Raw genomic sequence first — 24782 nt, 5'->3', positions numbered from 1 at the left:
AGTTAGTTGTGTGATCCTGAGCAAATTTCTAAGTCTTTTCTCATTATACATTCTATTTTGCAAATCTTTTTCCATTTGGCATAACTGTGAACTCCTGGGGTTATGTAAGAAGTAGCTTTCCTCAGTTTTTTCAGCCATTACAACCGTAATTTTTACTAATTATATTGAGCATCTTCCTCCTTTTCATTTTTGCCCCTCACAAAGAGAATAAGGTTACCAACACTGGAAAAGCACACTAAATGTATCTTCATATTGAGAGAAAATAAAACTCTCAGAAAAGGCAAAACAGAAGACACTGAGGGAGTGTAGGTAATTACAAAGAGTTATCCTCATGGGAACAAACTGAAATATAGATGAAAACTTCAGAGGTTGTGGAAGAAATGGACAAAAGTGAGCAAATGGATGAAGCATTTACTCTAGTAATGTACTAATATTTTAAAACTTTAAAATCAATAAAGATATAAACAATGTCAAAAGTATGTTTTTTAAAATATACTTTTAAAGTTTTAACCACAAGGATCATCTTTTAAAACCAAAGTTTTAGACATTTTTTATTACAATTTTAATTAAAATGGAAAGTGTCTCATGATACACAGAACCACATTACATTTTTATGCCAAATGTAGAGATTCTGCCTCTGCTAGTGCTGATGGTACTAAAATACTAAGTTACACTTAAATATTTTTAATTCCATTTCAAGAGTTTTGGAACCTTAGTTTTAATCTTTGACATAAAGGAAGAGGACTATCCAAAGAAGTACCAGAGTCACCTTTGTATTTATGACGCTGTAGAAAACTCAGAGAACCTTTAGCTGCATCTGGGAAACAGTATTCTTCATTTCCAGCTGTTTTATAAGCCTGGACACACTGTTCAGTTTCTTTCATATATATTTTAGGGTTATTCAACTTGTTGGCATCATCTTTCTCGAATTGGGCTGGGTTACACTTCTGAGAACTATGCTTCATTTTCTGAGTTGTGTTTTTAGCTTTCTCAAACACTGGGACACTTTCTTCATCAGAGGAATGTCTGTCAAGGCAAACGCTCTTCTTCATTACACTTCTCTGAGTGGTTTGCACATCCACTTTTCTACTATGATCTAAAGCAGTATTTGGTGGTCCAGCTCTAACACTGGAGGTCTTTACTATTGGATTGTTGACAGAATAAGATTTAGAAGTATTCATTTTATAGTTTTCTCCAAATAGCTGGTCTCCTTTTAGAACTTTAGATTTTCTAGATTCATTTTGCAAATGAATACCTAGAAGATCATTTGAGAGATGTGATGGACAATCAGAACCACTGTTAGTAATACAAGATTCTTTTATGGTAAGTAGGGATAAAGTTTTCAGGTCAACATTTGGCTGTGCATTATCCTGAGGATATGATGATTTTATATGTATTCGTTCCTTTAAAGGCAAATCCTGAAGATGTAAATGAGTAATGCCAGAAAGTAGATGCTCTTCAGGATTAGTCTTTTGAAGATCCTGATCCAACACTTTATTAATGTTTGTGGTGCACCATTCTGATTCACATGATAATTCTTCTGGGAAATGTTTAAAATTTTCAGGGATGGCTGTTTCAAGTTCTGATTTTAAACCATGAGAGGAAGTGTTCCTTGGAATAGCTGGAGAATTACTAAAAGAAGTATCTTCCCAGTCAATGGTGCTTAATTGTAGATCAGCAATCGCTGATATGTTATGGGATGAGGTACTAGGTTGACTAGATTCTGGAATTAGAGACTTACTGACAGCTGTAACTTGCTGCATAGCCAAAGGTCTTGGAGAAGACACCAAGTGCTCTTGTGTATTCAAAAAGAGAGTATCTTCAGGTAAAATTAAGCTATTCAATGATGCAGAAATAGATTTCTGGGGTAATGCACGATCAGGGGTAATTTCCAAATGTAACTTGGAATTTTGCTTAGAAAAGACTTCACATGTGGGGTTTAAAGTCATCTGTGACTGGAAACTCTTTGTATTATCTGATTCTAGCCAATTGCTTTCTTTAGACTTAATTTTCATGCCTAAAAAGAAAAAAAAAATACAATACTCTTAAAATCTATCTTATTTTCCTTAACTTAAGTAAGCAAATAAACTAAAGAGTTCAGATCAGAAATCTTCTGCATAAGTAATTATTATTTTTGTCTTTTTTGTCTCAGTGCATTCCTGGAAACTGTTATAAATAATCATAACAACGTAATTCTTAATAAAATATTATAAAATATTTTCTTTTGGAAACAATGTTATAATTGAATTTGTTTTCCTCATCAAGTTCTAGGAAATAAAGAAAATGTGTTTATAATCCAAAACATGTTATGCATACTAGTTGCTCAAAAAGTAATAGTACAATTACTATTAACACTTGGTTAAGTTAGCAGACACAGAGCAGAATGGTTTACTCGTGGCTTTAAAAAAGAAGTGTATCAAGACAAAGAAGCAAGAGTACAATCCTAACTCTTGATTTTACAGAACTTTCAGCAAAATTCAGACAAGATAGATTCAAATAGAATAGGTAAGTCTTCTATAACATTTGTGTGTGGCATAAATAGTTATCAAATGTGATACTTACTTTTTTGTTTCTTCCCTTTCAGTTCTAAGTTTTGTTTTTGATAAACAGCAACAATCTCAGGATAAGCGGCTTCAAACAATGATTCTTCTTCTATTGTTTGTAGAACCAGTTCTCCATGTTTATCTTCCAGAGCATAATGTTCTAAAAGATTAAAAGTAGACACAGCCTTAATTGCATATTTGTAAATTTCAATTTTCCTAGGTAAGAAACTTACCTGGTAAGTTTGCCAGGTAAACGAAATCATGTGCAAATTGATAATTCATCACAGTTCTTGCTTTACAACATCTCTGTTTTAATATCTGTTGATACTAGTACAGAACTGATTTTCTTCTGCCTGGCAAGACCTGGAAAAAGATTCCTTTCAAAATGAAAAATTTAAATTCTCTTGCTCTAAAGATGGTACCTACAGGATAGAAAACATTGCTTAGATAAGGTTGGTTGCTTTTAATTTACTATAATAAGTGTTAAAATTCCAGATAAAGAATGGGAATAGTAAAACTCCCAACATTAACTTTCTTTAGTGATGGCTCCTGAAAAGAACAGAATTGAGGGTACACCAGGCTCACTGGACTCACAAGCAGCTACTAAATGAAAATGAGAATGCTTGCATGTAAATTTACAATATAACATACAAATAGACTAGATCCTTATGTTTATCCTACATGAGGGAAAATCACATGAGAAGCTACCCTATAATGAAAATATTAGTTGATGAGTTTAAAGTACAAACAATGGAAACAGATGAACTTACAGTGTTTCTTAAACTGGCTAGGAGTACATTTTCTCCTTTAAAAAATAGCACCCACAAAGGACAATGCTCAGTTGTTTTTTTTTTTTTTAAGATTTTATTTATTTATTTGACAGAGAGAGAGAGAAAGCACAAACAGATGTAGCAGCAGAGGGAGCGAGAGAAGCAGGCTCCCTGCTGAGCAGGGAGGCCGACGTGGGGCTCGATCCCAGGACCCCTGGGATCATGACCTGAGCCGAAGGCAGACACTTAATGGACTGAGCCACCCAGGCGCCCCTGACAATGCTCAGTTCTGAACAGAGATGTGCTGCCAAACTGGGTTAATGTGATTTTCTTTCCTGAAAATATACTACAGTTGGTGGAACTGTTGCTAAACAGTCCTCAAAGTTCTTCAGCTTTCTATTTTCCTAGTATTGCTTAGCATGGTTTATCTAATTCCTTACAATTTCATTCTTCAAAATTACCTACAACTTAAACTTTCTTTGACAAATCTACTGCCTCATTCATTCACATATAATCACACAATCTAATTTCAAAGCCAGATAGAAATGAATTTGGGATTACTTTCCATTTTAAATGATCTGTGCTTTCCTTGCCTTCAGTTTGGGAGCTAATTCGGAGTTCACTGCATTTTTGTCTATAGCAAAACAAGAGTAATTTGACAACTATAAATTCTCATGAAAACTAAACAGAGTAGGGGCACCTGGGTGGCTCAGTCGCTAAGCGTCTGCCTTCGGCTCAGGTCATGATTCCAGGGTCCTGGGATCGAGCCCTGCATTGGGCTCCCTGCTCCACGGGGCGCCTGCTTCTCCCTCTCCCACTCTCCCTGCTTGTGTTCCCTCTCTCGCTGTGTCTCTCTCTGTCAAATAAATAAATAAAATCTTAAAAAAAAAAAAAACTTAACAGAGTAAAGAAAGGAGAGGAAGAGTACCTCAGGTCCTACGCAGCAACCTGATTTCTTTAGACCCAACTACACAGTGAAATCCAATGACAAGACTGTTTGCAGCAGCATTTTCTTCAGAAATATCAAAACTATTTCTGTATTATATTCTTAAATATTAATTACTATAGAAATATCAACTTATGATATTAAGATAAAATTACTTAAAGTTTTTAATATTTACTATTAGTCAAAACTTATTCAAATAGCACAGGTAAACTATGAAATCAATCCTCAGTGCATGTGAGATGTCTCTTCTTTGTTTTATATATGTATGTTTTATATATATGTATATACATGTTTTATATATGTATACCATATTTGCTAAACCTATATATGGTTAAATGTTACAAATTTGGCTTAGAGTGAATACATACCAGGCTTTTCCCATTCTATTTCAAAGCAATGAATTCCATTTCTGATCCGGGTTTTAAGGATTCTGAAAAACAAATTCTTCTAATGAGGTCTAATTGCAGGAGTTATTTTGAAATTTTCAATTTGTAGATTGAATTATTCAATTTCCATTGGCTTTTGTTCTATTCTTATAATATTCTAAAAATACTATGAAGAATTGGCGTAATTATTCCTTTGACTAGTTTATTCAAAAGATAATTTTATTGTTAGGTGCATAGAGTTGATGATTGTAATATCCTATCAGTAGATTTCGTTATTATTCAACGTTCCTTTCTTCCATAATAATGATTTTTCTTCTAAAGTCTATTTTGTTTCTGTTAATTTTGCTACATCACTTTGGTAAATATTTCTGTGGTAGTCTTTTAAATCTCTTTATTTTCAAATTTTGTGTAGTTTTATTCTGCACATGCCCTATAAATAGCAGAATATTGTTGAATTTTGTTTATTCATCCAATATAATGCCTTTTAATTGATGAGTTTAATCCGCTTACATTTATTGTGATCACTGATCTTGCTGGACTCATTTATACAATTTATTCTGTGTTTTCTGTTACCCAACTTTTTCTTTGCTACTTCCCCCTTCCTCCTTCCTGTATTCTTTTAGTTTGACAGTCTTACTTTCCTATTTTATGTATTGGCTTCAAAGATAGAGATTGCATTTCTGGTGTTTTAGTGGTTACCCTTAATGGTTTACATGCATACGCTGGAAGTTTTCATTTATTATCATCATTGTATATTAATCATCAAGCATTATGCAGCTATTTATATACATATTTTTCCAGTTAGTTTATTAAATTAGCTAAATATATTTTGTTGATTTCTCTTTATTGATTGACCACTGTTTTTTGTTATCCACATCATCCCACTGGGTTCATTCTTCTTCTTGCTTAGGTACCTCCTTTTATAGTGCTTTCAATGAGAATCTGTGATTTATTCACCAACCAGTAAATAAGGCTTTAATGATATGTAGGTTGCCAATCATTTTTACTCAAAGCTTTGAAATGTTACTCCAGCATTACTGTCATGAAAGATGTATGCTATCAGACTGTCATTCCTTTGTAGTCTATCATTTTTCTTTGATATTTCCTCCCAAGCTTTTAGTTTGAAAATTTTTAAACCTTTAGAAAAGTTGCAAGAATAGCACAATGAATACTCATATTCCCTTTGCTAAATTTTACCAATTCTCAGTTTCTGTCCCTCCATTCACTTTACATTTTTGTTCCCTTTCTGGTTCATTGAAATAGTTCTATGGTTAAGCTTGGCTATATCATTTTATATTTATTTCTTTAATAATCTGTTATTACTACTTGTTTGAAGCAGAAAAGTGTGCGAAGGCATGAACTTACTGTTATCTTGACTATAAACTCTGAATAAACTTTTAATATTTCCTACTAGACCTTTACTCCATTTTTATATAACAAAGAGCTATATATCCCACTACCAAAGGTATTAAGATTATTAAAGGTATTAATAAGATTATTATATAGATCATAAGATACTCAAATGGAAACACAGAGACTTCTCTGTACAATTCTTCATTTACCGAATTGGCTGTAGTTGATTAGAGTTCCTTCTACCAAGCTTTCTTTCTATCATGTCATAGTGGGTCAAAAGCACTAGCAATTTCTCACATGCATAGTGATTGGGCCATTCCATTTTTTCAAGAGTAAATCTCTGTAAATATAAAACAAATAAAACAAGATTTTGTTATCTCTTGGAACAAACAGCACTCTCAGATAATATCATTTTTTCTTTCAGGATTAACATTAGTTAAAGTAGTACCAGTAAGAATATTCCCAGAAAGAACAATGAGCCTCCTAAGGAGGCAATGTTGCATAAGGATTAAGTGTGAGGGTTGTCAGTTTGAACCCCAGTATGGTATTTCCGAGATGTTAGGTAAATTACTTAATCTCTTTTAGCCTCAGGATTTCCATCATAAAATATAACCCAACTGAGAGATTATAAAGATTAAGTGAGGTTACATGTAATGTGTTAATATGATAGCAAATTTTAATTTTCAATAAATGTTGGTTGCATTAGTATTACTGTTGTTAGTAGGGATAGGCAACAAGTACTTACAATTTATTGAACTGCTCTGTTTCCCTAGCCACTATATTAGGGGTTATTATAAATAATCTCATTTAATCTTCATAGTGACCTCATGAAATAAGTAATATTATTTCTATTTTTAGGATAACACATATACAAGATCACATAGTAAGTGACAGACTGTCCAAATTTAGAGTTAGGTCACTGATTAAAAATTCCAATGCCCTCTGGTGAACATAGCATAATGTATAAACTAGTCAAATCACTAAGTTGTACACCTGAGACTAATGTAACCTCATGTGTCAACTATACTAAAAAAAAAAAAAAAAAAAAATTCCATTGCCCTTGTAAACTACACTGCCTTTTATAACAACATACTTAATCCTCACATTCTCTGGGTATTACGCCCCACCCCCAATATCTTCCTGAATACAGTGAATCTGTACATGGTATGTACAAGGTATCTTCTAAAGAAGAGCATTAATTATTGTGTGTCTTGTGGTCTGCAAAGCATGGTTCCTATGTGGCAAAGAAATGAAGATTAGAAATAAATGCTGAAAAATACACGTGCAATCAAAGCTGTTTTAAATCTCCTCTCAAACCAAAGTCATTATCCCTTCTTATCTTCCTAGTACCCAACTACATAGCATAAAGTAAGTATTTATTTTCCGATACCTGAAACAATAATAAATCAGGTCTTTGGTACCTGATTACCTTCACCAGTTTATCCTTGTTCGAAAGGAATTCTTGAATAACCTAGCAAGAGAAAATAAAATAGAAATTCAGACTTCAGCTTTTTAAAAGAACTTCTGAAATAAGACATACATTTGAATTATTAGTTATTACCTTATGGAATGGGAATCCCTCACAACTGCAAGCTTTTCTGAAAATAAATTATATACATGTTGTTAATATAATCAGGCAGTTTTAGACAGACCCAATTCATTTCACCTAATCTCTGCTCATTTAATGAAAAATGCCCTTGGATAATATCCCAGTCATCAAGCTTCTCTTTGAATAACTATTATATCACCATCTTCTGATATAGCCTAATATTTGAACCAAATTAAAAAAAAACAGATTTTGTGAAATATTACTAGTCTAGACATGGGGGAAAGTTATGTGGAAATAATCCAAGTAGAGATATATAAATAGGTCAGAACAGAAAAAAAGGAGTTAAAAAAAAGAACTTACTTTTTAATGCTGTTCTCTACTGCACTCAGTTGTCTATCATGCTCTGTACGGTGCCACTCACAAGGACAACAGTATTCATAATCATGTGGTTCACAATATTGATTAGTTTTACAGAATTTGCATCCATTACGTACATGATCCTTAGGTGAACCTTTATGGAAACACAAAGAAGTATGATTTTCACCGCTTTTTAGATTTACCTTCTACATCTTTATTTTTTATTTTTTTGTCCTTATCCAAATTTTTAAAAATGAATACTGTCTAGCAAAGTTCTTAGTATAGAGAAAGGTTCCAATACATTTAGGTTGAATAGAATGATGCATATTATTATAATTTTTAAGACAAAGTAGATCCTGAGCTATTACTCCTCCGCGACACTATTTTTTTTGTTATTTCTATAGATTATTCTTCTATCTGAAACCATTAATTTGTAACTAGAAATGATAATTTTACAGTAATCAACAATAGAAAACTTTGTGGTTTATTTGGTAGCTACATGCAAGAGAAGTAGGATATAATTACTAGCTTTAAAAAAGATTATTTATGGGGTGCCTGGGTGGCTCAGTCGTTACGTATCTGCCTTAGGCTCAGGTCATAATCCCAGGGTCCTGGGATCGAGCTCCGCATGGGCTCCCTGCTCCACGAGAAGCCTACTTCTCCCTCTCCCACACCCTCTGCTTGTGTTCCTGGTCTCGCTATCTCTCTGTCAAATAAATAAATAAAATCTTTAAAAAAAGTAAAAAACTAAAAAAGATTATTTATGGAGTGCCTGTGTGGCTCATCGGTTAAGCATCTGCCTTTGGCTCAGGTCATGATCCCAGGGTCCTGGGACGGAGCCCCACATTGGGTTTTCTGCTCAGCAGGGAGTCTGATTCTCCCTCTCACTCTCCTTCTGTGCTACGCCCTGCCTCTCTCAAATAAATAAATAAATAAAATCTTAAAAAAAAAAGATTATTTAACAGACTAATTCATGAAAGGCTTTCTTTAATGAGACTATTAAAAGAATACAACAGTTAGGGCGCCTGGGTGGCTCAGTTGGTTAAGCGACTGCCTTGGGCTCAGGTCATGATCCTGGAGTCCCTGGATCGAGTCCCGCATCGGGCTCCTTGCTCAGCGGGGAGCCTGCTTCTCCCTCTGACCCTCCCCCCTCTCATGTGCTCTCTCTCTCTTTCTCTCTCTCTCAAATAAATAAATAAAATCTTTAAAAAAAAAAAAGAATATAACAGTTAATTACCTCTGCTAGTGTCTAGCCCTCAGTAACTTGCACAGCTACTTTTAAACTATGCTTGGATCATGAACGCATTAGGATTATGGCACAGGTGTGGGGACCTAGTTCCCTTTTGAAGGAAAGCATGGCCACCTTTAACATTGTTTTGAGAATACAGAAGAGCACATATAATTGATAGGGACTAAAACTATCATTTATAAAGTATCAAAAAACTACAGAATTGAATTTAAAAGAATCCTATAAAAACATTTATTTCTTCCATTATTTCATCTATAATTTGACAGTGCTTATGAACACATATTGAGACAAATAATTGCTTTTATTATTATTAAAGTTCTTATTTATTTATTTGAGAGAGAGAGAGCATGAGCTGAGGGGAGGGAAGGGGGAGGGAGAGGGAGAAGCAGACTCCCCCTGGGCGGGGAGCCTGACGCAGGGCTCAACCCCAGGACCCTGAGATCATGACCTGAGCCAAAGCCAGACGCTTAACCATCTAAGCCACCCAACAGCCCCAAGAATTTCTTTTTTTTTAAAGATTTTTATTTATTTTTTTGAGACAGAGAGAATGAGAGACAGAGAGCATGAGAGGGAGGAGGGTCAGAGGGAGAAGCAGACTCCCTGCCGAGCAGGGAGCCCGATGCGGGACTCGATCCAGGGACTCCAGGATCATGACCTGAGCTGAAGGCAGTCGCTTAACCAACTGAGCCACCCAGGCGCCCCCCAAGAATTTCTTTTAAAAAATGAGCTAATAAGATCTCCTACTCTCTCTTGGGAGTGAAAGGTGTTTTTGATCCAATACACACTAATGGCATCTTTTTTTTTTACCAAGATTAATGAAGAGGAACCAAGTTATTTTCAATAATAATGAACATGTATTAGAAATTAAAGTCACTATCTTTATGCAAATAAAAACAAATGGTTTTAGTCCGATTTCCCCCTAAGACTTAGCAGTATGATACATTTTTTTGTTTAAATGGATTTCTATATTGAAAACATAATTTTAACATCTATGTAATTTGGTATCATAGTTTGAAACGCACTTATCCTATATTTATCATTTACATCACATTATTTCATTCAATTAACAATTATTGAGTGCCTACTATGTATATGGACACAACTCCTGACACTGAGGATTTTCAATCTACTGAGGAAGATAGGGATGTAACTAACAGGTATTATAAGAAAAGGATGACAATGTGGGTATCAGACACTAATGTTCTAGAGATATCATTCCCTATGTCGGCTTACCTGGATGGGAACACACAGAACAATGGGCCAGTTTTTTAATAGCTAGTGGTTGTGGATCAGAGCATGATTCTTCATTCCACTGAGTAAACCTGTAAAAAAAAAAAAAACGATGTTAAAAGGAAAACGACACACAAAAAAACAAGGTCACCAAAATGCCATGCTCTCAAATGTCAGGCTATTCTGTTTCCTTCCTTACCTGCCCACTTGTTTTTTCTTTGATGGTAGATAAAGTCACTGGCCCAGCCTGGGAAAACCGTTAATCTATGTACCTCAATTTAAAAATGTGGCCCCAAGGACAACAGAATTGCAACAGGGGGGAGAGAGAATCAGACAGTCACAGAGGAAAAAAGAAGGAAGACAGAGGAATGGAAGACAAGGGAGGAGGCAGCAGAAAGGAGGGAGAAGGAGAAGAGAAAAAGAATATGTACTCATACTCGTGTACTCATATGTGTATATTCATACATTCATTCAGTTTGGGGTATTTTTTTAGAGAATCTTGAGTTGGGCAGCAATATGCAGGGAGAACGACTTGTATGTATCTTTTTGATCTCTTTTCTATGTGTGAGTATAAAACAAATCAAATCATGTATATGGACATTTTCCTGTATCAGGAATAGGGGTGAAGGGTAAAGTATAAAACTAAATAGAGCATTAAGTTTCTGAGTAAAAACTGTTTAAAAAATCTAGATCATCTGAAATTATCATTTTCTTAATCTCTTATGTAAACTGCAAAACATCGCCTGTTTAATGACTGATTTTAAGGAAAATGTGTATCTGCTAAGATTTCTACTAAATAAAAGTTAATTTTATTTTTGGCTAAAGTTCTAGGCAACATAAAGCCACCAAGGGGATAGTTAAGTATTCCTCATAAAACACAAGTGCTCTGAATTATGTTCCTCTACTTACAGAAGTTAAAGGTCTAATAAAAAACTAAATTATCTCTTTAGTTCATTGTGCAGTGTCTGGTACTAAGAGTTATTATTTGGCTTTTGGAATTTCTGATTCATTTACTACAAAGACCAAGTATGAGCTTGCTAAAAATAGCATTAATAGATGCTGGATAAATAAATAGAACTTTAATTGTGGGGAAGAAAAAGAGGGGGGAAAGTCAGTCTAAATTAAAATTAGAATGATACATAATGATAATAAGAAAGGTAATTTTATTCTTTTCAAATGTTGAGACAAACATTTCATAAAATGTTGCCAAAAGCACATATTTGCTGAAACTGTCAATAAGGATGATTTGTAGTTAGTGCCATACCTTCTTTTTATTCTTTATATCACTCTTTATATTATTCTTCACAATTCCCAAATGATTCCATGCCAATGTATACCTTTTTTTCCTGCTTTGGCACAGTATCATTGATACCAGTAACAGATTCAATGAAGTCTTATTTTTTGTTGTTTTTTTTTTTTTTAATGTTCAGTTAGCCACTGTATAGTATATTAATAGTTTTTGATGTAGTGTTCAGTGATTCATTGGTTGCGTATAACACCCAGTGCTCATCACAGCATGTACCCTCCTTAATTCATTGAAGTCTTAGATCTATCAGTAGCTTTATAGCTGAAGGAGCTTCTTCTTATTCACTCCATACTTCATCATCATTAATATTAATTCATAATTAACATTAACATAAGCCATTGCTTTCATTAAGTAAATATACTTCACATGCTTTCGAAACTAAATAGCACAGTTGGTAAACTTCCATATATTCTGTACCTTAACTATTTTGAATCCTCAAATTGTACAGTCTAAATTAATTAGAATTAATATATTACTAAATATGTGGCTATAGAACAAAGGGCACTCAAGTAAAAATTGTGATCAAGTGTTACATGTTATTAAATATTTGCAATATATCAGGCATTTCACTTATAGAGAATAAATATGATATCAAAATATTTTATATCAAAAATAACTTTAAATATAAAATTATTTTATGGTTATGTTTATCTTTACTTAGTGGTAAAACAGTCTAAAATAGCCTATGGTAAAAGCACACGGTTATAAATAAACACATTTCGCATCGTACTACTTCTGTTTGTAGTGACCTAATAATGAAAAACATACAGTATGGCTTAGGACGTATATTCTTATCTTTTCTTTGGAAAGTCTCAGAGTAAACAAAAACCAGTTATCATTTTATTATTTATTTTAAAGATTTTATTTTTGGGGGTTCCTGGGTGGCTTAGTTGGTTAAACCTCTGACTCTTGATTTTGGCTCAGGTCATGATCTCAGTGTTGTGAGATGGAGCCCCAGGTCCATCTCTGCACTCAGTGGGGAGTCTGCTTGAGATTCTCTCCCTCTCCCCTGCTCCAAAAAAATAAAAATAAAAATAAAAAATTCTTTTTTGGAAAGCATAATATAATACTTTTTGTAATAGTCGCTATTCAGTTCAACAAGAATAAATGTCTAATGTCACAAGAAAAGAGTAATTTTTAGTTACCTTTGAAGTAAACTTTGCCCTTTCAAAGTCCGTATAAGTTTTAATGCTTGCTCTTTGCCAACTCCAGGGACTCCCTTTCAGAAAGTGGAAAAGAAACGGAAATGTTAATCACTGGGGAATGGAGAAATAAAGGATGACATGTCCATTCAATGGGAGGTTGTGCAGCTGACAGAATAAGGTAACTATATAATGATAGGAAAAGATGTGCAAGATACCTTGCCACATGTAAGAAAAAAATAAAAATCGCCCACCCTGCGATCTAGATTTGTAAGTAAAATTACTACACATTGTTAATCTATGCAAACCAAAAAGTCACAGGATTATGTACTAAACCACTGACAGTGTTTATTTTAAGGGAGGGAGGAACAGAACTTTAGAGGGCTTTCGCTTTTTATGTTAATTATTCTGATAGTCTTTTAATTTGACTTAACTTCAGGTTATATTTGTAATCAGAAAAAGCATGTTCATTTAGTTAGATGAACATTTAATCTTTAAAGACCCAGACAATCAAAAGAGAACAAAGGAGAGTTCCAAGTTAACTCTTGAAATTAATAGCTTAAGAAAAATTAAAACAAGTATTAAGTTGCCAACACAAAAAAAATGTTAATAAATGTATATTTGCATGACAATTTCTGGTTTGAGTCTTCCAGTTCCTATAAAAGTTTATGAATCTACCCTTATAAGCAGGACTGCTATTTAGCCAATATGCACTGGGATAGACATGCCAGTGTTAAAATATTTCCAAACTGATTAGTAAATGGTCACTGCACAAGCATCCTAAGTGTATGCTGGCAAAGGGGTCTCCCTCCAGCCTGAATCCCCTTTCCAGCCCCCTTACGCTCAGGATCAGCTAGTAAAAGGGTAGCACCTCTCCTAACAGTGGTCCCCAGAAGTCTGTTTCATGGCTACAGCCTGTGTCTTTGGCATACCCATTGCTAGATATTTTGTATGTCACCCTTCTTATATTAGCATTTAGCTACATGTTAAGTTTCTTGAAGGTAAATCATGTTAGTTCATAAGTGGTAAAAATCTTCAAGTAGAACAAAATAAACAGATACCAGTTTTGTTACAAAGGATAGAAAATGTCAAAATAGCTAAGGTTATTACATAATGTAACACCACGTAGCTAAAATTGGTTTCTGTGAGTTTAATTTTGCAAATTTTTTCTTACGTTCAACATTCGACTGTTTCTAGACTTTAATCATGATATAATTACATATGGGAAATAAGAATCTTCTATTTCAGAATGAGAATTATAATAAAATAATTACTTTTGTGTTATTTAAAAGTTTCCCTCCTCCTGCTTCCTTTTCCTACTAACTAAAAAAAGTGATTTCTCTCTCTGGTCACTGATGACCTGAGTTAGAAATGATGGTTAATAATTTTACTATCCTGCTATTTTTTCCTCTCTCCTAAGCTCTGGTGAAAAAAAATAGAGGGGCGTCTGGGTGGCTCAGTCGTTAAGCGTCTGCCTTTGGCTCAGGTCATGATCTCAGGGTCCTGGGATCGAGCCCCATATCGGGCTCCCTGCTCCGCGGGAAGCCTGCTTCTCCCTCTCCCCCTCCCCCTGCTTGTGTTCCCTCTCTCGCTGTGTCTCTCTCTGTCAAATAAATAAATAAAATCTTAAAAAAAAAAAAAAGAAAAAAAATAGAGATGTCATCCTTTGTTAGACTTCTCTTGGGGACAGAATACATAGGATAATGAAGGATTTAGTAAGAATACAGAGATGATCAGTAGGGACCTAATGATGGGACTACATAGTAAGAACTACAATTCAAGGCATTCCATATTTTTAAATATATTTAAGAATGGGATTCTCCTTTAATTCTTAATTTATCACTCACCTATTAGTATACCTATTTGTTACAGAGTACTGTACTGTGCATCTTAAATAAAATGTTTTCATGAACAAAACTCAGTGCAATGCTAAGACGCAAGGAAGGATGAATGGCTTACCACAATAATCATGTTGCCTAGTAACAGTAATAATATTGAGCATGTGCACAGTTGGAAAGCTGCAAGGAAGATTGAAAACCAAAAAACAGACAAAACAGTGATAGAAATTAATATTGGCATGACACAAGAAAAGAGTAATTCCTGTATTTTTTTTTAAACGGTAGTAAAACTCGAATGTGAATCTCTTAGTCTAGACTAATGGTTTACTGATATTCAAGCTGTGGGCCTAGTTATTATTCGATTCTCGTTTATCACATTCAGTGTCACAATGAGCCAGTTTTTTAATGTCACTTGAAATGCTGATTATTTTTGTCACTAAATTGTTTATTATGCCTAAAATTATACTTTAAATTAGGTTCTTAATCAGATAGCCATATTGTTTTTATATTTATGCAGCATGTAAGGTATCAAAAAAGACACACTATGACTAATAAGTAAATACAACAATCTAAGCATACCTTCGGAAGATAATCACAGCCAAGTAGTACGGCTAGTCCAACCAGAGCATCTCTATCCAAACCTAGTTTACTCTTGATAGATGACATTGTATAACAATCAACATGTGGATCCTAGAAGAAAGTACAGATTTAGTTTAATCCTCAAAAAAGTAAACATTTATACATTAAACATTACAAAAAAGAATTTATCTCTAAATGTTTAATTATTCCTAAAAGTTAAAATAGGAAAAAATTATCCTGATCACCAGAATCTTCACAGAATCTAACACTTCAATATCTGGAAATAAAGTCATAGTTTCAAAAACTGGCTTAAAAAAATAAACTATAATAGTCAAAATTTTCCTCTTTATTATTTTTTGACGTCTATAAAAGATTTTCACCTTTATAAAATTAGACACTGTAAAGTATTATAAAAAGTAAAACATTCCCTGTAATTGCAATATCTAAAGTTAATTATTAAACTATTATTAATAATGTAGTGCATATTCTTTTTATTATTAGTTCAGAGGTAGAATTTAGTGATTCCTCAGTTGCATATAACACACAGTGTTCATCACATCAAGTGCCCTCCTTAATGCCCATCACCCAACTATCCCTTCCCCCCAACCTTCCCTCCAGCAACCCTCAGTTTGTTTCCTAGAGTTTAGTGTCTCTTATGGTTTGCCTCCCTCTCATGCATATTCTTTCAAAAATTACTCTGACACATATACACAGATATTTATTATTAGCTATATTTATAATTATACAAAAGTACTATTTTGTAACATTTTTTGCTCACTAATACATCTTTAATATCAACAATACATATCTTTTTATTTATTTTTTTAATCTTTAAAATGTTTTTAAAGATCAAGACCTGAGCTGGGATCGAAAGTCAGCTGCTTAACGACCCAGGCGCCCCAATACTATCACTTTAATGACTGCTTGCTATTACATATAATGGACTATGAGGCAATGTTTCTCAATAGGGACACTATTAGCATTTTCAGAGAAATAACAGAATCATCTGGCAAGAGATTTAGCTTTCCTGGCTCCAACCTATCAAATGTCTGTAATTTCCCTTGCCCAACCTGGAATAGTTACAACCAAAATTTCCCCTGAATACCTCTCTAACTGAGAACCATAGCAGCGTTTAACCATTCCCTAGAAATTGGCATTTGAGGGGCGCCTGGGTGGCTCAGTCAGTTAAGTGTCTGACTCTTGATTTCAGCTCAGGCCACGATCTCAGGGTCCTGGGATCAAGCCCAGTGTCAGGCTCTGGGCTCAGCCCTTCCCCATGCTCATGTGCGCATGCCCTCTCTCTTCGGGGTTGTTTGCCACATTTTTGTAATTACCAACAATGCTGCAATTAACATCCTTGTACACCTCTTCTTGCATATTTAGAGGTGTTTTTGAGGATAAATTACTAAAAATGGAAATTCTGGGTCAAAGCAAGACATTTCATATGTATTTTTATAATATATTATTGAAACTGATTTAGGATTAAATCATGTGAAACAAATCAAGCCCTGAAGAGGGAAATCCACATTTCAGAGAAAATGAACTGTGTGTCAATATTTGTAACAACATTTCATTTCATTTAGCAACTGCTATGTGCCAGGCATTATGGTAAGTATTTTACACATATTGTTTCATTTAATTATTTAACAATCCCTTTTAAAAAGGTACTCTGTGAAACAAATGCTGAAAAAGAGAAAGAAAAGTACCTTGGTATTCATAGTGAAATTCCTATAAACAGTCTGGGCGCCATAGAGGAAAACATCCCCATCATTGGTGAGACAGCCATCTACATAACCACTGGTGTTAAGATAAGCACACATGGCTTCAGCTTCCCCAGCAGCTTGGACCCAGGGAATGCCTAAGCATTCCAGCATATCAAGGCACTGAAAAGAAAACATAGGTGCAAGAAATCTAAGAACATTATTTTATTGCTATGTTTTTCAGTGTTTAACTGACATCTGTATTACAAATATTAATTGTAACTATTTAGGTATTTTAACAAATTGTGATACCTAAGGAACAAATGGAAATTTGAACACTGAATACTTTAGGGCATTAAAGAATGCTAAACTTTAGGTGTGACAATAAGAAATGTACTGTGGTTATGTTCTTATTTATTTTTTAAGAGTCTTTATCTTTTAGAGAAAGATATTGAAATATCGAGACTGAGGCAATATTATGTGTGGGATTTGCTTCAGAATGACATGGGAGTAGGGAGTGAGTGGAGACACAGATAAAACAAGATTGACCAAGAGCTGATAACTGTTTAAGATTGATGATGGGTTACTTTTATATTGACTTAAAATTTTCTATAATGAAAGCTTAAAAAAATATTGTCAATTAAAAAAGCAATCCACATTCAGGGGCGCCCGGGTGGCTCAGTCGGTTAAGCGTCTGCCTTTGGCTCAGGTCATGATCCCAGTGTCCTGGGATCGAGCCCCCATGGGGCTCCCTGCTGGGCGGGAAGCCTGCTTCTCCCTCTCCCTCTGCCTGCTGCTCTGCCTACTTGTCCTCTCTCTCTCTGTCAAATAAATAATCTTTAATAAATAAATAAATAAATAAATAAATAAATAAATAAATAAATAAAAAATAAAAAGCAATCCACATTCAGTTAAAAATTAATTTAAAAATTACATTTTAGGGGCGCCTGGGAGGCTCAGTTGTTTAAGCATTTGCCCTCGGCTCAGGTCATGATTGCAGGGTCCTGGGATTGAGCCCCGAGTTGGGCTCCCTGCTCAGCGGAGAGTCTGCTTTTCCGTCTCCCTCTGTCCCCCCCTCCTGCTCATTCTCTCTCTAATAAATAAATAAAATCTTCAAAAAAATTACATTTTTAGAAAAAGCATTAAATATTCAATTTTCACTGTTTTGTTCAATGTTATCTCAAGATTTAAAAGAAATATTTTTAAATGATTAATAATCACATTAAGATTTACATCTGCAAAACTCCAAAAATTCTTCTCACATGATGGTCAACTTAATATGAGCTCTTCCAAGAAGATACTATTATCAGATTTTACTTGAGACCTTATAGTTATCTTCTTTCCCTCTATCATGTCCGTACAATGAAACTCTCATGTTGTGCAAAACCACATAGGGACCAGCTGTTGATTTACTCCTAGAAGTCAAATATCTGTGCAGGCTGTTTCTGCCAATGTGCTGATTTATAAATAATCCTCTGTGAGTTTCCTTTGTGTTATGAATTGAACCCAGATGAACAGCTTGTAGTCTAGCCTTATAGCCTAGGGCATTCTTTCTTGTTGCTCATGCACTCTACAATGAGAAATACTGGGTACAGTGAAGAAAAGAGGCTTTTTACCTGTAGTTTCTAGAAACTGATGCTATAAATATCATCTTTTGCTTTAACTGATTGCTTGCATGCTATATTACATAATAAAAACCTCTGCCAGATGTTGCCCAAGGTGGACAGGGTTCAAAAAGACAAGTACTATGTCGGAAAAAAAAAGGTACTTTTCAGGACTCTGGCTGGGTGACTTTAGGGAGATAGTTTTGTTACAGATGTTACTTCTGCCTTCCTCTAGATAAGAAATATCCTTCCAGGGGCACCCAGGTGGCTCGGCTGGTTAAGTGTCTGCCTTCAATTCAGGCCATGATCTGGGGGTTCTTGGGATCAAGCCCCATGTCCAGCTCCCCGCTCAGCATCGAGTCTGCTTTTCCCTCTCCCTCTGCCCCTCCCCGTTTGTGCTCTCTCTCTTTCCTCTCAAATAAAATCTTAAAAAAAAAAAAGAAAGAAATATCCTTTCATAATAAACAAAAGAGTTTGGAAGTTATTTCAGATTCCTGCATTATTTGTCATTCCAACTCTTCAAAAACCAGCACTGAATTTGTGATGAGGCTGGTTGTAAATTTCCCTACCCTAAGTCTGTCACATGGGGTGGTATTAGAGGAAAACTAATCTGTGTTTCATGCTTATACCTAAAAGACGGCAGTGAGTTAGCAGGAAGTAGGGCCTAGTAACTAAGGGTACAGATATATGAAAATGAATTTTTTATTCATTCAGGAAACACTGAACATTGACACAAAATGCTTGGAACATCACAATTACTGCAATAAAGAAATAGAAATGGAGCAATTTTCTCAAGAAGAGATGGACATCTTGTTGCTTTATACTAGGTATTTCATGGCCTGAGTATGTGGACCATAGATATTTCCAGGAATAGACTATGTAAGAAATAATTAAAATCCAGTACAGATATTTTCTTCAACTACTGACAGTCATGGTAGAAAATCACTAATTGAAAAGTATTTTTTAAAATCACATTACGAATAGAAAATAAAATTTCAAGAGAAAAATGATTATTATTTTATGTAATATCTTTTCAAAGGAATGAAAATTTTAACCACAATTAAAAAGAAAAACGGGGGTGCCTGGGTGGCTCAGTTGGTTCAGCGTCTGCCTTCACCTCAGGTTATGATCCCAGGATCCTGGGATGGAGCGCTGCATCGGGCTCCCTGCTCAGCGGGAAGCCTGCTTCTCCCTCTCCCACTTCCCCTGCTTGTGTTCCCTCTCTCGCTGTGTCTCTCTCTGTCAAATAACTAAATAAAATCTTAAAAAAAAAAAAAAAAAAGAGGTAACACGTATCAACTCCCTACTATGTAGTAGTTGTTTTAGATATTGTATATGTTGATTTTTTTTTTCAAATTTTCACCACATCACTGCGAAGTGTTACTATCCTCATTTCACAGGGTAGGAAGTGAGGCAGATATAATTTAAAAATCTTGCTCAACATTTCAGAATTTCTATATGCCAGAGCCAGGCTTGAACTTGGGTCAGTTTTACTACGGAATATAAACACTCTTCTCTAACCACACTGGCCTTCTAGTTACAGTAAGCTTAGTGAGTATTAAAGATGATGATATAACAACCTTTATCAGAGTACAATGTATTTTCTAACTCAAATCAGAATTACTGAATCATATCTAAACACTCACCTCTTTTAAAACTGATTTAAAATGTGATCTCCCTGTTTTCTGAGACCATGTTTTTCCCGAAGGCCCATACCGAATCTGATTCCTCCTGCTTATGACATCAGCTTTCAGCTTTGGGGGCTCCCCTTCCATAACGAACACCAGTTTTACATCCATTAGTGTTAAATAGGAGATACGAAAAAATAAGTTCCTTAAATATAAAAATCAGTAATCCGTTAATAATCATATACTGATAGCAAAAGTCAACATAGCAATATGACATAATGGCAAGAACATCAGACTAATACCAAAAATGTTACATGCAATCACATTTTATGTATTCATATTTTAAGTGAACCGAGAAACCACTGAATTTTTTAAGCAGGAGAGATTTATGATGGTTCTCAGTGCTACATGGAAAATGGTTTAGAGGAGGAGGCCAGGAGCTGAGGGAGGAAAACTCATGAAAGATGTCACTTCAGTACAGATGAGAGATGATGGTGTCACACACTGAGGTCCTGCCCCTGGACACTGACAGAAGTTTCTGAACACAAGGAATATTCTGAAAGTATTAACAGGCAAGACTTCCTGATAGACTGGATGTAAGGAAGGGTCAGAGAATGGCTCCCAAATTTCTGGCTTCTAGTCACCAAAGCATCCTAGTGGATATGGGAAGTAGGCAGCTAGGTCTGTGAGTCTGAAGCTCAAATGTGTGAACCATCGATTTAGAGATGGCAGAGACTGACGTGTTAATACATTTTAAAATCCCAAAATGTACAGCAACAATAACAAAGAAACAAAGTGGAAACAAAACTACCTGCTTATGCAATCATACCTTTATATCCTAAGAACATTTACTGTACCTGAGGTGGGGCTTCATGACTGTTCCAATCATTTTTTTGACTGTCTGTGCTTCACATACCCAGAGACTCAGATCAACGGCAATGGTTTTCCCACGAAGATTATGCAAGTGGAGGGGCTGCTTAACAGGCTCCAGAATTTGCCACAAGTCATTCACACCCATTCTGGTGATTACCTGCTGTGCTTTGAAACACATGTCATACGACTGTTAAGAGACACAGAAGCTCAGAGCAGGAATCCAAACAATACAGTATGTTTGTTTAGGATAATTCAAAAACAGAGAATTCTCCTTTTTTCCTTCTTTAGTCAGCTTTTTGGAATGAGTCAAGAACATCTGAAACATTAACAGTGGTAGTAATTGCCCTACTAGCTACAAAAATACTGATGCAACTAACGGATTAGAAGTTATCTGCAATCGCTTCTTGGCCTTTTGGCTAAGATCAAGGATAGTATCTGTTCTTATCAGTTTAATATCTGATATATCCTCTATCTGAGGACAATACATTAAATGGATTTTTGGAATTAGGAGATGGAATAGGAGCTTGCTCCGTCCACTCCAAGCATCGACCTGGTATTGCAGTACTTCCAGGAACGGTGCACCCCCCTCGGGGGGAAATAAAACAATTTTTTAAATAAATACATAAAAAATAAAAGTTATTTGCAAATTGTACCATGCTAAATTTGTCCTTAAAATCCACTCCACACCAAATATGGGCTTCTTTGTAGTACTGAAAAATAAAGTTATTTTTAAATTTAATGGAACCCAAATGTCCATGGTCTTATCCCTCCTCGTTCTCTCTTCTTGTCTATGTTCTCTTTAGCAGTGGTTAAGAATAATATTTCTCACATGGTGACATTAATATTGCATGAAATTTAGAAAATAAAAGGAAAAAAAATGGTAGTAATTGGCTTTGTTCCAGCTGTTAACAAGAGATAACAAATGCAGAGATGGGTACCAGGGATGCTGCAAATCATACTTGTCTTCTTGAGAATTCACTCCTTGATTTACATACCTAAAGCAAGAATAGGACTAGTTTTCTATCATAATCAGGAAAAACAAGAAAACAAAAGCAAAGAAGCATGCAAACAAGTAAGCTAAGGCAAAAACACTAGGAGGTCAATGGAAAATTGGGGGGGGACATAAAATGGAGTTGGAGGCATATGGAATCATCTTTTTAAAAAAAGCACTGGCTTTTCAAATTGCGAAGTCACACATGTTTATTGTGGAAAAATAAAATAAAAAATCTTTTGAAAGAACAAAAACATTTAAATCACCCATAGTGCCACTACTCAAAGAAAACTAATGTTAAACAAATTCTTCAGTGTACAAGACATTTTAAAAACAAAATCGACTTAAACTCTGCTATTCTAACCTGCTTTGGTATTTTCTATAGCCTAGTTTTTCCTTATTTAACACCTATTTCTGTTTTTCTCTTATTTTGTTCTTATTTGATGAGAGTATTACGGAGTATTTGCAATGAAGATTCAGTCTCACTTTACAAACATAATCCAGATTAGCATCCTCTGAATAATGACCTTAATTCATTCCAGAAACACAGGTAGGATACAAAAAAATACTACAAAAGGCTATCACAATGCAAAATGTAAAACCAGTGTAAAGCCATTCTAAATAAAAAGTACTGTGTTGGGCGCCTGGGTGGCTCAGTTGGTTAAGCGACTGCCTTCGGCTCAGGTCATGATCCTGGAGTCCCGGGATGGAGTCCCGCATCGGGCTCCCTGCTCGGCAGGGAGTCTGCTTCTCCCTCTGACCCTCCTCCCTCTCATGCTCTCTGTCTCTCATTCTCTCTCTCTCTAATAAATAAATAAAAATCTTAAAAAAAAAAAAAAAAGTACTGTGTTGTCTGTTCCTTTAACAGATTCCACAGCAAAAACAAATTTTCTCAAATTGTACATGGCTGCAAAGAAAACAAATGCTGGACTGTTGTTATTTTCTCTGTACTTTTCTGATTCTTAATTTTATAATGTGGCCAGGGCCACTGTATTATTTTGTGCATTCATTTTTTTATGAAGAACTGCACCAATATTTGCTGACATGTCACTTTACAAAGAAAAATACACAGATTTAAATGCAAAGTATAAAGCATTAGGTAGTCTATTTCACATAAGAAGCCCCACTGGTTGAATGCTGCATTGTGGCATTGATTCAAAGATAAAGTTTTCTCTCTGTTAATGTAAAAAGTTGCAGTTAATTCTGGACAAAGAGTGGGGACACATGTATTTTCTAAGTCATTATTATGAAAGGAAATAAGACTTTTACAGTCTTAAACATCAGAACGCATAAAACTCAGAAGTAGAAAGTTTGAGAGGGACATTCTTGTTGACAGTTTTGCTTTCCTTTTATTTGTGATTCAAATTGTATACCGGAATGGATTGCTATTGAAGGAATTTATGCAATTTCTCTCTCTGGAGGAGGAACATTATAACTGATCATATTTCATTTAAATGTGACCTTGACTCTAGCTGTCAAAATTTTAAATGCAGGTTATCTTCTGATTAGCAAAAGGTCTCCCAGGAATTTAAGATATGCTCTTAGCTGTGAGCAGATTTATATAAAAGGATACTGACTGTAGGGGCCCCTGGGTGGCTCAGTTGTTAAGCATCTGCCTTCAGCTCAGGTCATGAACCCAGGGTCCTGGGATCGAGCCCCACATCGGGTTCCCTGCTCCGCGGGAAGCCTGCTTCTCCCTCTCCCACTCCCCCTACTTGTGTTCCTTCTCTCGTTCTGTCTCTGTCAAATAAATCTTAAAAAAAAAAAAAAGGATACTGACTGTAGCATTGTTTATAACAGTAAAACAGTAAGAAGAACCAAATGTTCATTAAGGACTTTCTTTAATAAATTATGGTATGTTCAAAAAGAACAGGTGATACGGAAAAATGGGACAGATCTACATGTACAATCTCCCAAGTTTTAAAATGAAAACAGGTACAAAATAGGTTATATATCAGGGATGACTGTAGTTTAGGAAGGGGAAGAATTACTCTTCAAAGTATACTCCTTTGTGTTAATTTTTTAAATAATTATATGTATATATCATTTTTCAAATTAAAAAATGTTAAAAAAACGTGGTCCTATCTGTAAAAGGTTGGGGAAATAAAACTAGAAATCTTTAGGTGGTTTACTTCTTGCTTAAATATTAAGAGATCAAATATGACTGTAGTTCATGGGTCAAATTACAAAGCAAGGTTCTGCAAATTTACGAGTACCTCATATCAAATCTGACTTGAGTATGGCTTTTTTAGGGATGAGAGATTCACATTTTCTGGTTTCCTTCAGATCATCTAGGAGCTAGTCATGTGGACTTAGGCAAGGTGCATTCTTACCTCTGGCCTTTCCTGCTCACAGGTTCCTTCCTTCCGGTCTTACCTCTGATGTTTCATTTCATGAGTTGACCACACACATAGAAGAAAATAATAATGAATGAAGATTGCCATCTAGTGCAGTGTTGTTTATGATGGCATAGACAAACACACATTTATGTAAAGGACTGCAATGCATATTATAGTCCTTCTGAAGATTGTAGAAAAAAAATTAGAGATGTTGATGAGGTAGACTCTTGATTTTACAAACTGTAGTCCTCTAAATATTTCAAGCACATTAGGAACATTTTGTAAAGACTTTAATGGATTATTATTCACCAGGGCAGCCAAGCCTGGAAAAAAATAAGCCTGGAACTGATTCTATTAAAACACTAAAATTCCACAGATTGGATCCCTTAAGCAAGATCA

General features: G+C 35.0%; 2 protein-coding genes and 1 non-coding gene across 7 annotated transcripts in view; 2 read left to right on the top strand and 1 right to left on the bottom strand.

Moving 5' to 3' along the window:
- Positions 1–202: 202 nt before the first annotated feature.
- GEN1 (GEN1 Holliday junction 5' flap endonuclease) overlaps positions 203–24782 on the bottom strand; it is a 28691-nt gene continuing 4111 nt past the window's right edge. For 3 of the 5 annotated variants that reach the window (XM_035000633.1, XM_035000634.1, XM_035000635.1), the window contains exons 3-15: positions 21038–21218; positions 20199–20385; positions 16955–17131; positions 15249–15359; positions 12835–12908; positions 10387–10475; positions 7908–8058; positions 7560–7596; positions 7389–7469; positions 6208–6338; positions 4628–4689; positions 2563–2703; positions 203–2017 (exon numbers count right to left, since the gene is read on the bottom strand). In XM_035000633.1, the coding sequence (XP_034856524.1) occupies positions 696–2017; positions 2563–2703; positions 4628–4689; positions 6208–6338; positions 7389–7469; positions 7560–7596; positions 7908–8058; positions 10387–10475; positions 12835–12908; positions 15249–15359; positions 16955–17131; positions 20199–20385; positions 21038–21218 (2744 nt within the window). In that variant the 3' untranslated portion in view covers positions 203–695. Of the gene's footprint in view, positions 2018–2562; positions 2704–4627; positions 4690–6207; positions 6339–7388; positions 7470–7559; positions 7597–7907; positions 8059–10386; positions 10476–12834; positions 12909–15248; positions 15360–16954; positions 17132–20198; positions 20386–21037; positions 21241–24782 lie in introns of all 5 variants that reach the window. The other 2 variants (XM_035000636.1, XM_035000637.1) reach the window with 2 other exon arrangements.
- Positions 12929–24782, top strand: part of SMC6 (structural maintenance of chromosomes 6) — an 89900-nt gene continuing 78046 nt past the window's right edge. Inside the window, exon 1 of the mRNA XM_035000631.1 lies at positions 12929–13012. The gene's annotated coding sequence lies outside the window, so the exon portion shown is untranslated. The remainder of the gene's footprint in view (positions 13013–24782) is intronic.
- LOC118008348 lies at positions 21450–21640 on the top strand. Its single transcript, XR_004678665.1, has one exon. It is a non-coding gene; the product is annotated as a U2 spliceosomal RNA (small nuclear RNA).

The sequence above is a fragment of the Mirounga leonina genome, unplaced genomic scaffold (genome assembly GCF_011800145.1).
Source record: "Mirounga leonina isolate KUSES-001 unplaced genomic scaffold, KU_Mleo_1.0 Mir_125, whole genome shotgun sequence".
NCBI classification, from domain to species: domain Eukaryota; kingdom Metazoa; phylum Chordata; class Mammalia; order Carnivora; family Phocidae; genus Mirounga; species Mirounga leonina.
Note: the sequence above shows the minus strand (reverse complement) of the source record. Positions and strands in the feature narration are given on the sequence as shown.